The following is a 16,918-nucleotide window of genomic DNA, read 5'->3' as shown; positions in this document are numbered from 1 at the left end:
ATTTAATTGTGAAATAATGCAACAATAATAATGCAACAATAATAATTTTGTCAAAGCACCACATTGAGATAAAATATTCTTTACTTGTGATTGTAGATGTTGTACATCAATACTTTTAATTACGTCGCACTGAATGGCAAAGTCAAAGCAATTACTCTCATATTCCAGTATGACTCATGATTATTATAAACCCCATCCCCCTCTGGTCCCAAATACATTTACTCTACTTTCAGTTCTTTTAACAACTCTGCAATGTCTATATGTGGGCTGCTCTTGGTTCCAGTCCTGTTAGAGCACAGTGCGCTCTGCAGGCTTTTGGCTGCTTGGTTCAGGGATGGAAGGATGCGAACAGCGTCCGATGTCTCATTTTCTCCACGAGAGCAAAGAAGGACCTCGTTGACCTCCCCTTCAATCTTTCTAGAGAGGATGGTGGGAAACACGGTGCTCAGACGCTCCAACACGCTGTTCCTCAAGGCTGAGTCACGACACACGAGGTTCAGTATGAATACACCTGGTCCAATGGCAGGGAGATACAGACAGACAGACAGACAGACAGGCAGACAGGCAGACAGGCAGACAGACAGACAAAGAGAACATGTAGATGAAACACAACTATGGTGAAATATTCCATACAAAAATGAAGATGTTTTACATGTGTAATGAGACCAATAAACAGCTTTTTGATTATTTACAGTTTCTTAATGTGCCTATTACAAATTTTATTTTTTTTAAGTAAGCCAATTCATGTGTCATTATTCAATAGAAAACAGATGCCACCAGATGGAGAGAAGTCTTGTTAAAAATACTGTACCTCTGGGGGTTAGAAGGCTGTAGACTTTCTGCAGGATCAAGGTTTCTACAAAGGCAGCAGGAGGACAGCTCATACCCATAGTACTATCTTTATTGTCTACATCGAACATGATGGCATCAAACAAACGACCACCTACAGAGGGGAAAAAAAAAAGCCAGTCACTTCTTAGGTAATATACAGTATTCACTGGCATAGGCTTAAGCTTGTTTTATGGTTCTGCGGAGGCTCCACGCAGAGCTTTCGCCGTAGCCTACGTAAGTGGCCTGATGTTTATACCTGTGCTCTGGAGCGAGTACCGACAGTGTCTCCCCCGTACTTTCGGACCACGGTGGGAAATCTGTAGCAGGAAAAGTTAACCCTCTCCTTGATTTTATGTTGTTTATGGAGAAGGAGAACCAGGAAATGAGTCGGGGGGGGGGAAATGCCACGCTACCAAGCCACGGCCGGGCGACGTGTAGTTGCATTTTTCGAAAGGTGCGCATCAGGCTACTGCGTAGAGTCCGGCGTAGACGCAGAGGGGTCTGCGGGGGGTACGCCGTTGATTCGACACAGAAGCATAAAACGGCCTTTACTTTTAACGGCTCCCTCCTCGACTCCTCCTCCTTCACTAACCTTCTTTCTCCAGGGCACAGATGCGTTCGAGGCCGTCCCCAAGAGTGACAGTCAAGCGATCATCTGGTCGAAACCCGAAGCATTCCTTTGCCACTTGCATCACGACAGGATCCAGTTCCACAACCTCGACAGTAACACCGGGCACAAAGTCCCGTAGAAACTGAGGCAGGCCTCCCCCACCAAGCCCCACCAGGAGCACTGACACCGGGACATCTAAGAAGGGAGACAGAGGGGATGAAAACATCACAGGTAAAGCTCAATGAAGTGGGAACACGCTGCAACGCTGTGGCTGTTTAGTCTAGATTTCCTCCCGCCATCCACCTCTACAACCTCAACAAGACTGTTAAAACAGGTGGGAACTGACCTGTTTTAGTTTTTTTTGTGATTAACAATTTTTTACTTTTATTTTTTATACAAAACATACAACTGCCTGCAACACTTTCCAAAAAAGCTGGGACATGGGCAACAACAGACTGGGAAAGCTGAGGAATGCTCAAGAAACACCCGTTTGGAACATTCCACAGAGGAGAAGGTTAATTGGTCATGACATGGGTATAAAAGGAGCATCCCCAAAAGGCTCAATAGTTCACAAACAAGTATGGGGCGAGGTTCACCACTTTGTGAACAACTGCGTGAGCAAATAGTCCAACAGTTTAAAGTGCCCATATTATGAAAAAAATCACTTTTTCTGGGATTTGGGGTGTTCTTTTGTGTCTCTGGTGCTTCCACACACATACAAACTTTGAAAAAAATCCATCCATGCTGTTTTGAGTGAGATACGGTTTCTGAATGTGTCCTGCTTTCAGTCTCCTAGTGAGCTGTTCAAAATCGGCTCGGACTTTGACGTCACAGTCCGAAATGAGCTGGCTAACCACAACCGTTAGCTCGTTAGCATGCTAACCGTTAGCATTAGCATGCTAACGCTAATGCTAACGCTAGCATGCTACGTCGTTCTCAATAGCAAAGCACTGCTACAACACACACAAGTTCACCATAATCTACAAAAGAACTACTTACATTTGTGCCCTCATTTAGAAGTCTCCCAGCTAATCCTGCCTTGTAACTGACCAAAGTTGGAGAAACAGGCTTTCTTTTACTGTCTCTAGAGTTAGCTAGCTGACATGCTCTACATCTGAGCTACTGAGCATGTGCGAGTGCAATCAAAGATAGTACAGAAGAAGAAGATGAAAAGAGGTCTCACTCTGTAGCTAAAACAGAAACCAGGTGAAAAGAGGATCTACAGCAGTGAGAGAGAGCTGTGCAGTACAACAAAAATATGGTGTTTTTTGAAAATTAAACCATGTAAACCTATTCTGGTACAACCTTAAAATACAGTTATGAACCTGAAAATGAGCATAATATGGGCGCTTTAAGAACAACGTTTTTCAACGTACCAATGCCAGGAATTTAGGGATATCATCATCTACAGACCATAATATCATCAAAAGATCCAGAGAATCTGGAGAAATCTCTGCACGTAAGCGGCAAGGCCGAAAACCAACATTGGATGTCTGTGACCTTTGATCCGTCAGGCGGCACTGCATTAAAATCACACCATTATGTAAAAGATATTACCACATGGGCTCAGGAACACTTCAGGAAAACCATCGTCAGTTAACACAGTTCGTCGCTACATCTACATGTGCAAGTTAAAACTCTACCGTGCAAAGCGAAAGCCATATATCAACACCACCCAGAAACGCCGCCGGCTTCTCTGGGCCCGAGCTCATCTGAGCTAGACTGACGCAAAGTTGAAAAGTGTGCTGTGGTCGGACGAGTCCACATTTCAAATAAGTTTTGGTGCACCGGCAAAGAAAGCAAAGTCTGAGTTGTGGAAAACTTTTGAACATGTGCATAATGAGAATAATGAGCCAGTGGCTGTGTGCGTGCGCACATTTGAATAATGTCGGGCTGTAAACGGGTTCCGGCTTTTAAAAAGCTGTCAAATCAAAATGTACTTGTCGGGCTTGGGCCGAATTCTGTCTGGCTCTGGCCTAACTTTTTGTTTTATATATATTTTTTTTAAATATATTTTTTGACTGAAAAAAGCACAAACAAACAAATAAACATCAGCGCTACAAGACCGGTTTGTGTAGTAAACAGAAATGTGTCAACTGTCCATTATATTGTCTATCCATTCAAATCCAGATTATAGTCCATTCCCAGAAGTGCCAATGGTCTCTTCCATTTATGAAAAAAAGATATGAGGTCTTTTCTTGATGTAGTGTCCAAGTTTTTCCAAAGTCACAGCCTCTGAAATAAGAGATTTCCACATGGAAACAGTAGGAGGGTCATCACTGACCCACCTGATCATTATGGCTTTCCTAGATAGCATTACAAGTGACTGAATCACATCTCCATCTTTTTTAAGAGAGACAGGAACCTTCCCAAGCAAGCAAAGAAGTGGTTCTACTGATACCTGCTGACCTATTGCTGTACTGACATCTGTGCATACCGCCTTCCAAAACATTTGTAATTTGTTGCATTCCCACAAACAATTCAGCCTGGTACCTACGTGAGATTTACATTTAGGACAATTTGGTGAGGCTCTAGTTGTATACTTACTATAGATATATGGTGTTATGTAGACCTGATGCAAAATATTATATTGCAGCTCTTAATATTTGTTACAAATCAAAATTTTGGAAGGCAATCGCACTATCTCATCCCACTCATCATTACCTATTGCACAATTCAGCAAAGTACACCATAATGTTCTTAAACCTGTAAGTTTACATAGGTTAAAACTTAACATCTCATAATAGAACTTAGATAGGAAATGCTTGTGCTGCTTATAATTAAGGAGAAATCGGTCTACTGGATGCAAATCATGTGGGGTTTCCAGTAGGGCTGTGCTCGATTGAAGAAATTCTTAGTCGATTAACACTCATTCAATTGTATCGACTAATCGATTAGTTGATTTAATCGACAGATCTGTAAATCTGAGTCTCTCCGCAAAGAGTCATGCAAAAGCACCACTTTAATTCTTGTGTTTACCAGAGATGTGCTCGTACGTTTCTTGGAAATAAGTCATTCAGCGTGAAAAAAGCATCAAACATGACTAATCGACTAAAGAAATCTAAGATGACTAAGACCAAAACGACCAATTAGTCGACTAATCGACTAAGAGGGAGCAGCCCTAGTTTCCAGTGAGTTGCTCTTCTTATACACAAAGTGTCTGACCTGTAAATATTTGTAGAAATCTTTGTTTGAAATATGGTACTGAGCTTTCAGTGATTCAAAGGTTTTGAATCTTCCATTCTCGAAGAGGTCAAAGATTCTAACAACACCTGCTTTTTGCCAAGATGTAAAATGTGGGCCCATTCCATGTGGCGAAAGCTCAGGATTATCAGTCAGTGTTGTGATAAGACTGAAAGGCTGAGTATTATGAAATATTTTAGCATGTTTTCTCCAAGCCCACAATACATTTGTTATCAGAAGGTTGTTTTTAGCACTGTGTGGTAGTTCTTTCTGGCTTTTACCCAGCAAGTTCACAGGAGAGAAGGGTTTACAAACTGCCTCTATATCAAACCAAGGGGAGTCCCTTCATTCACCCACGAAGAGATAATCCTGGCTTGTATGGATAGTATATAGTATTCTATATTTGGTAAGCCCCATCCACCTTCCTCTTTAGGAAGCTGTAATACCACTAATTTAATTTTAGGCTTCCTGCCATTCCAAATAAAGTCTGACATTGCTTTGTTTATAGTTGTAATGTCACTTGTAGTTAGATTCATAAACAGCATTGATGTGGGATATAGTATTTTTGGGAGGACTGTCATCTTAATAAGGTTGATTCTGCCAAGAAATGATACTGGGAGACTCTTCCATCTTATCAGCGTTTCTTTGAGACTTTTAATCAAGGGATTCATATTTTCTTGATATAGCTGGTTAATTTGGGACGTGACCTTAATTCCTAAATACTTAAACCCAGATGGAGCCCAACAGAATGGCTGAATGTAGTTTGGTTCAGTATTTATGTCATTGTCCAAAGTCAATATTTCTGACTTATCAAAATGTACTTTATATCCAAATATTGGGCCAAATTCTTTAATACATTCAGTCAAGGCTGCTAGTGATTCAGAAGGGTTTGTTAGTGTCATAAGGATATTATCAGCATACAAAAGAATTTGATGTTGTTTCAAGCCAAACGTTACACCCTGAATATCTGGGTTTTGCCTGATAGCCAACGCCAGTGGCTCGATCGCCAGAGCAAACAGAACGGGGGACAGCGGGCTTCCTTGAGCCGTGCCCCTTGTCACTTTAAATGGAGTGGACAGCAGACCATTAGTCAGAACTGAAGCTTTAGGTTCTTTATATAGCAGTCTGATCCAGCCCATAAAACCTGAGCCAAAACCAAATCTCTTCATAACATCAAACATATATTCCCACTCAATTCTATCAAACGCCTTTTCAGCATCCATAGAAACAATAACACCCGGCGTCTTAGAGGTGTTAAGGTAATGAATAATATGAAACAGACGTCTTGTGTTATGGTAAGAGTTTCGACCCTTAATAAATCCAGTCTGGTCTGCAGCCACAATTGAGGTTACAACCTTCTCTAACCTGAAAGCCAGTATCTTAGAGAGTATTTTGTTGTCCACGTTGAGGAGGCTAATGGGTCTATATGAGGAGCATAACTCTGGGTTTCTTTTTTTCTTTGCTATTAAAGGGATACTTCACCGATTTAGCATTCAGCTTTGTATCAGTAGAAACCCGATAGTATTTCTGAATGACCGTGCTTCCCTCCCTCATGTCCCCCTGAGACGAGAGATCTCTGCATTTGGGGCCTGGAAAAAATCTTCCGATGACGTAAAATGACGATTTTTGCGTCAGCCGAACGCAGGCCAGAGGCAAAGGACTACAGCCAGTAGTAGGATCTACTTCCGTATGTTTTTAACATACCGGGGTTGGACTGCCGAGTCTGGCCGAGGTATTCGATGAAAACGACTGTCAGCCATCTTGAATTTTCGCTAAACAGGCTTTTCGGTTTTCAGCAGAAAACATTTACAACAATTATCTGCATTCAAACTACCGGACGTGTTTACCACCGGGATACATCGGTACAGATCGGAGAATGTGGAGGAAACGTTATTACAACGGCCATTTCCGGCACACTACGTGAGCTTCGCCTGCACGGAGACCAGCGGTGTCGCTCAATGCCGCTAGCCGGCTAGGGGACATCCTCATCGGCTAGGTGGAAAGCTAACGCTAGCTGTCCACCTGTCCCAGCCATCCTGCTTGCAAGTGTCTGCTCATTAAACAACAAGCTGGACTACATCCTCCTTCAACAACAGTGTACCGGAACCGGGACTATCCAGCTACCAGGCTGCTCTCGCCGGCCCGTGGAGGTGGGCTGTGTTAAACGGACTGGTGTAGAAATAAAATCCAACTAGCTACTGCTAACTGCTGGTGGAGCTTGTGACTGTTAAATGCCGACCATTCGACATTCCACGCTAATTCACGGCTAATTATACTCTGTGTTTAGCTACACCAATGCTAGTATGTGTTAGCTGAACTTTACGGATCCTGCTTGCAAGTGTCCGCTCATTTAGACCACAAACTGGACTACATCCAACTTCAATAACACTCCCAACGTGAGTTCTGAGACTGCCGTGTTTTTGTTGTTGTGGAAACCTGCCTGAATAGTGTACCGGACTGTCCAGCTACCAGGCCTGCTAGCCCTCCGAGCTAGAGATGCTCTGTCGCCAGGTAAAAGAGGTGGGCTGTGTTAACACCGAGTGGCGCAGAAATGTGGTGATTTGTATCCATTTAACTGCTAACTGCTGGTGGAGTTTGTGACTGTTAAATGCCGACCATTCTACATTACACACTAATTCACGGCTGTGTTTATGCTCGGTGTTTACAGCCCACCAAGCGCTGATGCTAGTATACGTTAGCTGAACTTTACGGAGCCTATAAAGTGTGTGTACTAAATGTAGCCTGTTTCGTATGTCGTTTTTATATAATGTCGTTTTTATATATGTTAAATGTGTAACACCACTTGAGTCACGATGAAACGTTGTTTCGTGTATATGGTTGAAATGACAATAAAACACGCTTGAGTTGAGTTGAATGCCTCTGTTGGTCTGTCAAGCGGTAGGCGTGGCTTGGGAGTGGACTCAAAGCAACGAAGCAGGTGCATTCTGGGATTTGGTGTTTTTCATCTATATAAGACCAAAACACATTTTCTGGCTTTTCTCGGCATAGAAGGCACCAATTTCAATTTTTTTTTCACATTTCTACTACATAAGTGACCCAATTTAAAGATATATTCAGCTTTCCAGCGGTGAAATATTCCTTTAATGTTATATTGGCTCTATACATAGATTCAGGAAGTTTTGAGTCCTCAAATGATTTATTAAAAACTCTTAGGAGCAGGTTATCAATTTTACCTTTCATCATTTTATAGAACTCAACTGGAAAACCATCCTCTCCGGGACATTTTCCTGATTGCAGTGAGGAGATAGCTTCATCTATTTCCAAAATGGAAATAGGAGATTCCAAAAACTTTGACTGTTCCTCTGTTAGATGTGGAATACATAAATGATCTAAAAAGTCCCCTGCCTTGAGCCTCTTCATATCAATCTCTGAACTATATACATTTGCATAAAATCTTTTAAAGCTTTCAATTTGACGGTTATTAATTTGTCTTTGATTATTTTCATCAACAATGGCTGATATGTATGACTTTGCAGGAGCAATCTTGGCTAGCCGTTACCAGATTATGTAAGACTGATCTAGCTGATTTTAGTTCAATAAGGGTTGCATCTGACTTTGTTATATAGTAGGCTTCCTCTAGCTGTTTTATTTTATTTTCTATCGCAAGTTGTTTGGCAGCTCGCTCTTTTTTTTCTGGCTTGTATATGATATAATCATACCCCTCATATAAGCCTTGTAAGTATCCCACACAGTTCTTGGATCAGTTCCACTACTATCATTTATTTCTAAGAACAAATCAGTGTGGTCCGTTAGATATTTAGTGAATTTGTTGTCGGGCCTAACTTTTAAGGCCCGATTACAGCTCTAACTTGCACATCTGTGAAGGCACCATTAATGCTGAAAGGTACATGCAGGTTTTGGAGCAACATATGCTGTCATCGAAGGAAAGTCTTTTTCAGGGAACGCCCCTGCTAATTTAAGCAAGACAATGCACTAAGCCACATTCTGCCTGACTGTTGAGGAACTGAAGTCGTACATCAAGCCAGAATGGGAAAGAATTCCACCGACAAAGCTTCAACAATCAGTGTCCTCAGTTCCCAAACCCTTACTGAGTGTTGTTAAAAGGAAAGGTTATTTAACACAGCGGTAAACATGCCCCTGTCCTAGCTTTTTTGGAACATGTTGCAGGCATCAAATAAAAAATTAGTGAATATTTGCACAAAGTTTGAACATTAAATAGCGTGTCTTTGTAGTGCATTCCATTGAATATAGGTTGAAAAGGATTTGAAAATCATCGTATTTTGATTTTATTTACGTTTTGCACGACGTCCCAACTTCATTTGAATCGGGGTTTGCAACAACAAAATAGACAATAAACCACAACCCAAATAAACATATGTATAAATGACAACACCATAAGCCCAACTGACCTTTGTTCTGTGGCGTGCCCACCCCTAGCATAGCAAGGCCCGCCACCATAACCTCATGGTGAGCGCAGCAGAGGAAGCCGCTGTCCACTGACAGAGAGGTGGAAGATGTTGCAGCAGCATCTGTTGGTTTCATCTTCTTTTTTTTCTTCTTATGACTTGATGCTGCAGGGAAATAAATATTCATTCATTTATAATAATCCAATAACACATTATATACTATAACTAAACAAACTATTGTAATATTTTTCCTTTTTATTGTTTGTTTCATTGTTTCCCCATTTATTGTGCCATTTTATTTTTTGATTATATTTCTTATTTAGCTTCTTAGTTTGATGGGTGTCCATTCATTTAATTGGAAATGTACTGTATATGCATCATTGGTTTTGCTTAATTTGGTATTTATTATAAGGAAAATGTGAGCATAACTAATTACAATAAAGAAGGGAAAATAACTGACGAGTATTTGAAGGGACAAGACGGCTCTCTGATTGGACGAGGGCAACATTAGACAGGAAAACGAGTCTCCGATACAGCTCTCCGTCTTCTCCTTTGACATTCTCCACACAGTACTCCCCGCTCAGCTCACTCACACCCCTGCTGACCTCCTCTCGCCAACCCAGGTCCCCTCCAACGGACAGAAACGGCACCTGAATAGGGACAGAGAACTCAAATGAATACACTGATGCACATTTTCGCAACAGAAAATGTTTTATTGCACAAAAGAAAATATCTAAAAAGGATTGTGTGTGTGTGTGTGTGTGTGTGTGTGTGTGTGTGTGTGTGTGTGTGTGTGTGTGTGTGTGTGTGTGTGTGTGTGTGTGTGTACCTGCTGGTTTGTTGGCATACCCGGGGGAGCCAGGTCCATCACCACTGGTGAGAGTTCTGACTGGACAGCCTGCATGTCTGTGTACTCCTGATTCCTGTGCATTGCCGCAATAACCAGGCGCCGAAAGTTAGCACTGGCTGCCAGCTGCCTTCGCCCCTCACTGGAGCTGTAGAGCCAAGCTGTCTCACTGCCTTGAGGCACTGACAAAATAAGCAGAGGGGGGGGGGGGGAGTAATCATTAAAGAAGGGCAAAACCCAACCACTGTGACTTAACATGAGAAGGCAAACACATGATGAGATAACGGGAGAGCTCACCAATAAAAATAGCAAACGGGTTTGATCTTGGCACCTTGGCACCTGGGGGACAATCTTGTACTGTCAGAGAGTATCTGGGGAGGCCAGTCTTGGCGTGGCAGAGAGTGAGTGAGGGGTTCGAGCTGGCGTCTGTGCTTGTACGGAGTCTCTTTCTTAAGACAGAGTAAGCCTGATGATCCCTTACAGCAGACAACAAGTCAGCTACCTGTGGGAGACGAGTAGGGGCTCCCTCTTCCCCAAGGCACAGCTCCAGAATAGGCATGGGCATAGGCTGACGAAACTTGGTGCAGACCAGAACAAAGACTGGCAGAGCAAAGGAGTCCTCTTCTTTTCCCAGTTCCTCCTGCAAGCAGTGGAGCCTCACAGCCCAGCCCAGCTGAACAAAGTGCTCCACGGCCAACTTGATCACGCTCTCCTGAGCCAACGTCACACAGACGTACCGGCCGCCGACACTTAGCACACGGCCCACCTGCAGACACAAGAACACTGCTGTGACGAGAATGCACAGACATGTGTCGAGAAGTCTACCGAGTGAGGAAAAAAAAAAATAATATGGTCTGCGCGCACACCCTGACCCTTTGGTTTTCTTACCTCAGTGAGCATGTTCCTGGCCAGTGCTCCTTCTTCTTCTGACGCCATGGCATCCAGTGTGCCCTTGTCCAGAGCAGCCTGGTAGCTAGCCTCCTCATATGGCGTTTGTGTAGCATCCACCTGCTGGAAGGTCAGGCCTGGCCGGCGCTCAGCGTTTCTCTGGTTCATGTGGGTCACCACTGTCTCACTGATGTCAATATTAGTAAGATGTTTGTAGCCAACATCAAACATCTGTTCACTCAGCTCAGAGTTACCACAACCGACCACCAACACCTGCGAGGCAGAAACACAACAATACACCGTTAATTAATCTGTATTGATTTTTGCAGAGGTGGAAAGTAAGTAAGCACATTTACGAAAGTACCGTAAGTACAGTTTCGAGGCACTTGTGCTTTATTTAATATTTCCATTTCATGCTATATTAGACTTATAATCCACTACATTTAATTGGAAAACATTGGACTTTTTACACCTCTATTTGACAGCTATAGTTGCTGGTTAAATTGCAGATTTAAATTGAATATGCAAAACACATGATGCACTTCGTAAATATGATGCTTCTTTGTAAATGTAACTAGCCAAAGGTTCTTGAGGTATATAAAATGGGCTTCACCTTTAAAATCTTGAGCAGTAAAATGCACATTAATTACATATTAGCTATCCAATGAAATACTCACAGGGGCTGTTTTTTTGTATAATGAGTGCTTTAGCTTTTGATATTTAATGTACCATCATGCTGATCCACAGTACTTTTACTTCAGTAAGATCTTGAATGCAGGATCTTTTCTTGTAATGGGAGTATTTGGCATCTGAATACTTCTCCACCACTGAGACAGAAAATACTGTGTGTATTATTATGGAAATAACCCTAAATGGATAAGGAAAGAAATGTACTTTAGCTATACACTGGTATACATATTAGCAGGAAGTGAATGAATAGTAATATTATGCAAATAACATTTGTTTATGTTGTTTTGACGGCAATTCTATATATGTTGTGTATCGCCATACCTGTACATAGCTTGCTAAACAAGTTATTTTTACCTTATCTTTGACTTTGATGTATTTATGCAGCACGCCGCAGAGTTTGTTGTAGTCTCCATACCATTCAAAAGCCTTCTCTCCGCGCTTCTTAAAAAATCTTTCCCAGTACTCTGCGGAGCTGAACTCCTCGGCAGTGCGAGGTAAAAGACTCATTTTTCGGCTGCAGCGCTTACGATAGTCTAAAAACGCTTCAGTTTACCGTGACAGAGTCTGCTACTATCAGCCACTTCTGCACATGGCACGCAACTCTTAAAGCCGGACAACATTGCTGGCAGTACAGCTCGCTGATTGGAGGCTTTGTGTGAAGGCTGGGTTACGCAGTACGCTGTGATTCGCTGTGGCCCTTAGAGCTGCTTTCATTGGCAGTTGCTCAGCCGGAAGTGTTCGGTCCGATATTGTTAGTCCTCCGGGCTGTCATTCAACATGGCTGTGCCTGCTGGAAGGTCTGTGGTCTTCGTGACTGGAAACGCGAAAAAACTCGAAGAGGTGAGAGTCAAAAAAATGTACATTTCATTTACATTCTATGTTCACGTTCGTGCTTGTCTTGTCTTAGCTAGTCGTTTCGGGCAGCATACTTCGACTACACGTAGGCCTATTGCCTTTATGCTGTTCCAGACAGTGCTATAGCTAAACATAGACAGTGAGCATGAGCTGTAATTTAATACAGAAATCTCGTGTTTTCATTTGACAAAAATCAGTCCTGCTAGATTCTGTGGTTGACTCTCACTTTGGTCACGTCCATCAGGTCATTCAGATCCTGGGAGATAGGTTTCCCTACAAACTAGTGTCAAAAAAGATTGACTGTAAGTATCAGAACAGAGACCACCAGTAGAATAAATAGTCCCTTTAAATCATTGCACACCGACACTAACAATAACACACTATTCTTGTCTCTAGTGCCTGAATACCAAGGGGAGCCAGATGAAATTTCCATACAGAAGTGTAAGGAGGCTGCACGGCAGGTAACTGTACTGTCATGCAAGTAAATATTCTGTATGTACATGATGGATGGATGGATGAATGAAACTGATGCATTGCTTGTTTTACACCCTCAGATTGATGGGCCAGTCATAGTGGAGGACACCTGTCTGTGTTTCAAGGCGTTGGGAGGCCTTCCTGGACCATACATGTTAGTAACAACTTCCACGTCTGTTGAGCCATTTTATCTTTGATAGTAGTAATGAACAGTAATTACAACTAAACTAAACTCTTGTTTTTGTAGAAAATGGTTCCTGGATAAACTCAAGCCAGAAGGTAAGTACTACTGAGATATTTTAAGAGAGATATTTAGAGTTGGGTAGAAAAAGAGAATATGGCATTTCTAATCTTTTTTTACATTTTTGTTGTAGGCTTGTACAAACTCCTAGCTGGGTTTGAAGATAAATCAGCATGGGCTCTCTGCACCTTTGCTTTCTCTGCTGGGAAAGATGAGCCAGTGCAGCTCTTTAGAGGGAAAACAGAGGTAAGGGTCTCTCTCAAACTGCCTCAGTGTTTGCATGTTTGTGTTTTATTTTCCATTCACTCTTTTCCTCTTGGTATTTCAAGGGACACATCGTGGAACCCAGGGGGCCTCGAGACTTTGGATGGGATCCCTGTTTCCAGCCAGAAGGATATGACAAAACGTAAGAAAAGCAGCAGCAGTGCTAGCAATAACTGTTAGTGGTTTCCTGAGGAGTGTCCCGGGACAGTCAGACACTGTCCCGACTGTCCTGTCAGTAGTGTCCTGAGGAGTGTCCTGTGACTCACCGGACAGTGTCTGGGTGTCACAACACAGTGTCTGACTGTCCCAGGACAGTCATTGGAGTCCCAGGACAGTGTACAGGACAGTGTCTGACTGTCCCGGGACAGTCATGGAGTCACAGGAAAGAGTCTGGGTGTCACAGGACAGTGTCTGACTGTCCCGGGACACTCCCGAGGACACTACTAATGGGACAGGACAGTTTTTGCTGCCACTGCTTCTCAAGCAAAGACTGTTTCAAATTTCTTGTTCATACCACAAGGGGGAGCCAGCGGTAAACACATGTAACGTCCCATTTAAAAATTTGTTGAACATTGCAGATTAGTGTAAAAAAAAAAAGCATCATCATGGTTTTCACTTTATGCTGTGCATTAGAGATAATTTATCACTATTGTGCCAAACATGAACACGTATCCATTCTGACTTTAACTACTTCCCTTTCATCTTCAGCTATGCTGAACTGCCCAAAGAGGTGAAGAACACTATCTCGCACCGCTACCGGGCGCTCGCTGCTATGTCTGAGCACTTCTCTCAAACCAACGATACCTCACCACAGGGCAAGAAGAAGAAGAAGCAGGAGGATTAAAGAATCATTTTAGGCTCACTTCAGGTTCTGAATCTGCACAATGTATCAAACCTCAAACCTCAAGTCATTAGACTTGATCAGCAGAGGATACTCCTCATTACTAAGACGTGTTTTATTGTTGGGTCACAAACGTATGGCAAGATAACAAATTTGTGATCACAATGTCTACATGTAGAATCTGCAGTGGAAACTGTTTATTTTTTAATAAACTTATTTTTCAACAAATTCCCTCTGTTATTCTTGGTGAAGATTTCCTTGTGTCAGTGGTAGGAAATGAGCATGTCAAATTATGTCTTCCAGATAATATGGGAAGATAGCAGAAATTGTTGCAAGAATTGTCTCTTTGTTTCACAGTGGATACTCAAAGACGACCTGTAGAGTTTTTGCCTGCCAAGACAAAAGTAGACGTGGAGATGAGCATGAATTATTAAAAGAAAAACAGGGAGCTTCGGGATCCTGATGAGAGCAGCAGACCGCTCTGAGACTGGCTGCTGGAGTGGGTGATAAAACTGAGGGGGAGGAGGAGGAGGAGGAGTTAACACAACAGTGATAACAGGGGGTGTTTAGGTAATAAATGACCCTGGAGCTGGAGGTCTCTGAGCAGAAACGCACACACTGGTGACTGATGCCTCCCAGATGTACTGAAAATGTCACACATGCACAAATACACACATCCTGCATGAGACCACCAGGAGACAGGAACAACCAATAGGGCTGTGTTTTATCAAATATTTCATCTACTTTCTTCAACACAGATTGAATGGCTTTTTTTGCATACTTCATTTACTCCTCACTCCTCATTTATTTATATTCTATGAAGCTGTGTACAAGAAAATGTTTGCGCCTGGTTATCGATAACGATACTAAGCAAGTAAAAGTGACACTTCTTGAGAAAAAAGCTAGCCTAGAAATCTAGATGCACCCTAGTGGCAGCAAATTGTAATTTGCAAAATCTCTGGGTCTGGCTTGTAAGGTTAGAAAAAAGCTGCTGTACGTCGTTAAAAGACTGGACCATTGTGGCCGGGTTGGATCAGTGGTAGCGCAGGTGCATGTGTACTGAGAGGTTTATGCCTTGAAGCAGAGGTCCAGGGTTCAAATCCGACTTGTGACGATTTGCATGTCTTCCCCATTTCTCACCTAGCTGTCCAAAAATTAAAGGCAGAAAACCCCAAAAATAATTAAAACCAAACAAAATGACTGGACCACTCTGTTTGCTTAGACCTCCAGGTTTGTTTGGCACCAGGAAGTAGCAAGTTGTTGGAAGAAGGAGCAAGAAAGCTGTATGCTTCTTCATCAGGGAAACTTTTCACTGTCAGTTCACCTGTCAGCCAAGTTTTTTAACAGGACATGTAAGATGTGAGCCAGACTTCAGGTCACTGGAGGTTAAAGACATGGCTGTGAAGGCATCCCTCCTTTTCCCTCTTTTCCTCTGCGACTCAAAGTCAACACAGTTACTGTCAGTGCTGCAGCATTCAATGGGGCCCCCTAGCTACTGCCCATTCAGTATGCATTTTGGAGAATAAAAAGTCAGCTAAGAAGGAGCTGGAGGCACCTGGATAGCTCAGTTGGTAGAGCAGGCGCCCATGTGTAGAGGTGTACTCCTTGACGCAGTGGGCCCGGGTTCGACTCTGGCCTGTGGCCCTTTGCTGTATGTCGTTACTGCTCTCTCTCTCTTTTCATGTCTTCTGCTGTCCTATCAGAATAAAGGCTGAAAATGCCCAAAAAATAATCTTAAAAAAGAAGGAGATGGAATTGTTGTAAAAACACATGGTGTTGTTTCATTGAACTCTATTCTTGCAGCAGCTTATCCTGTAGTCATTCTTCTAAAGGCAATCCCTCCTTTGTACAACATTGGGGTAAACAGCAGACATCCTCGTGATGTCTGGAACAGTACCACATGCCCCAGTTTAAACTAACTACCAAAACTGGCTAAAATGAACATATTAATATGATACATATAGTCACAGTTTAGATAAGACACGATATGACATGACATTACATCACATCAATATGACCTAAATTTGTCTGATCAATTAAAAAAACAGGATTATTTGTTTCGCTTAAATTGAATCTTTTGCAGCCAGATTATTGTGATGAAATTGTGGTTCCCAAGCCAACAGAGGCTTATTTTTTATGTACATATTTTTCCATGAGAATTTGTAACTGGTTTTAATGAAACTAGGGACATCTTTACATGAGTGACGGCACTTTTTATTCATCAAACTTTACTCAATTTACTTGCGCTTTGCCGTTTTTGTGTGTGGCTTTTTTTTATTGTATCTCTTGGTATTGTGTACACTGCAGCACTTAAGGAACACACTTTTGTCCCCCTGTATACTGAGTATTGTAATGGAGGGAATCCCAATAAATTCTACCATGGCCACTTTATTCAGGATTTTTTTCCTGAAATTTACAAAACCAAGAGGTCTGACACTGGTAGCCTACCACGCAATTACATATTTAATGTATCCAACTATTACAAAGTAGTTTTAGACACAGCAATCCTCAGGAGATACGAGAGTGCACAAGTTAGCTTTTTGCCCTCTCTGCCTGTCTATTCGGACACCAAAGATGGTTGTGTAAAAGGTTGTAGGGCCATAAAAAAATTCATGGAACAGGAAAACATGTTTTATAATGATAAAATGCCTAATTGTACCTCTGCCTCTAATGATTCTCCTCTGATAATTGACTGAAATGAAACAATCTAGAAAGAGACAATCATTCTTTTGTTAAACCACTCTGCATCACCAGGCAAAATGTTTGAGACTACTGCACTATAGTAACCCAGTACCCACTCTTTAGT

General features: G+C 42.2%; 2 protein-coding genes across 2 annotated transcripts; one reads left to right on the top strand and one right to left on the bottom strand.

The window, feature by feature from the left end:
* Positions 1-63: 63 nt before the first annotated feature.
* On the bottom strand, positions 64-12,067 carry mettl13 (methyltransferase like 13). Its single transcript, XM_039810310.1, has 9 exons — positions 11,792-12,067; positions 10,748-11,020; positions 10,157-10,625; positions 9,842-10,041; positions 9,473-9,662; positions 9,016-9,177; positions 1,424-1,636; positions 812-943; positions 64-511 (listed from the first exon to the last, which is right to left on the bottom strand). The coding sequence occupies exons 1-9, from the start codon at positions 11,942-11,944 to the stop codon at positions 219-221; spliced, it is 2,085 nt and encodes a 694-aa protein (XP_039666244.1). The 5' UTR covers positions 11,945-12,067; the 3' UTR covers positions 64-218.
* Positions 12,068-12,146: 79 nt separating this feature from the next.
* Positions 12,147-14,341, top strand: itpa (inosine triphosphatase (nucleoside triphosphate pyrophosphatase)). Its single transcript, XM_039810311.1, has 8 exons — positions 12,147-12,277; positions 12,537-12,594; positions 12,689-12,753; positions 12,847-12,920; positions 13,014-13,045; positions 13,141-13,253; positions 13,337-13,413; positions 13,980-14,341. Exons 1-8 carry the CDS (start codon positions 12,215-12,217, stop codon positions 14,113-14,115), a joined length of 618 nt encoding a protein of 205 aa, XP_039666245.1. The 5' UTR covers positions 12,147-12,214; the 3' UTR covers positions 14,116-14,341.
* Positions 14,342-16,918: the final 2,577 nt, after the last annotated feature.

This window comes from Perca fluviatilis, chromosome 9 (assembly GCF_010015445.1).
Source record: "Perca fluviatilis chromosome 9, GENO_Pfluv_1.0, whole genome shotgun sequence".
In the NCBI taxonomy this organism is placed as follows: domain Eukaryota; kingdom Metazoa; phylum Chordata; class Actinopteri; order Perciformes; family Percidae; genus Perca; species Perca fluviatilis.
Note: the sequence above shows the minus strand (reverse complement) of the source record. Positions and strands in the feature narration are given on the sequence as shown.

Coding starts and splice junctions, on each gene's coding strand:
- mettl13 (XM_039810310.1), bottom strand. CDS start 11,944: ATGAGTCTTTTACCTCGCACTGCCGAGGAGTTCAGCTCCGCAGAGTAC. Junction 11,021..11,791: donor ACATCAAAGTCAAAGATAAG/GTAAAAATAACT, acceptor TCTGCCTCGCAG/GTGTTGGTGGTCGGTTGTGG. Junction 9,663..9,841: donor GTATGCCAACAAACCAGCAG/GTACACACACAC, acceptor GTCCCTATTCAG/GTGCCGTTTCTGTCCGTTGG.
- itpa (XM_039810311.1), top strand. CDS start 12,215: ATGGCTGTGCCTGCTGGAAGGTCTGTGGTCTTCGTGACTGGAAACGCG. Junction 12,595..12,688: donor AGTGTCAAAAAAGATTGACT/GTAAGTATCAGA, acceptor TCTTGTCTCTAG/TGCCTGAATACCAAGGGGAG. Junction 12,921..13,013: donor GGCCTTCCTGGACCATACAT/GTTAGTAACAAC, acceptor TTGTTTTTGTAG/AAAATGGTTCCTGGATAAAC.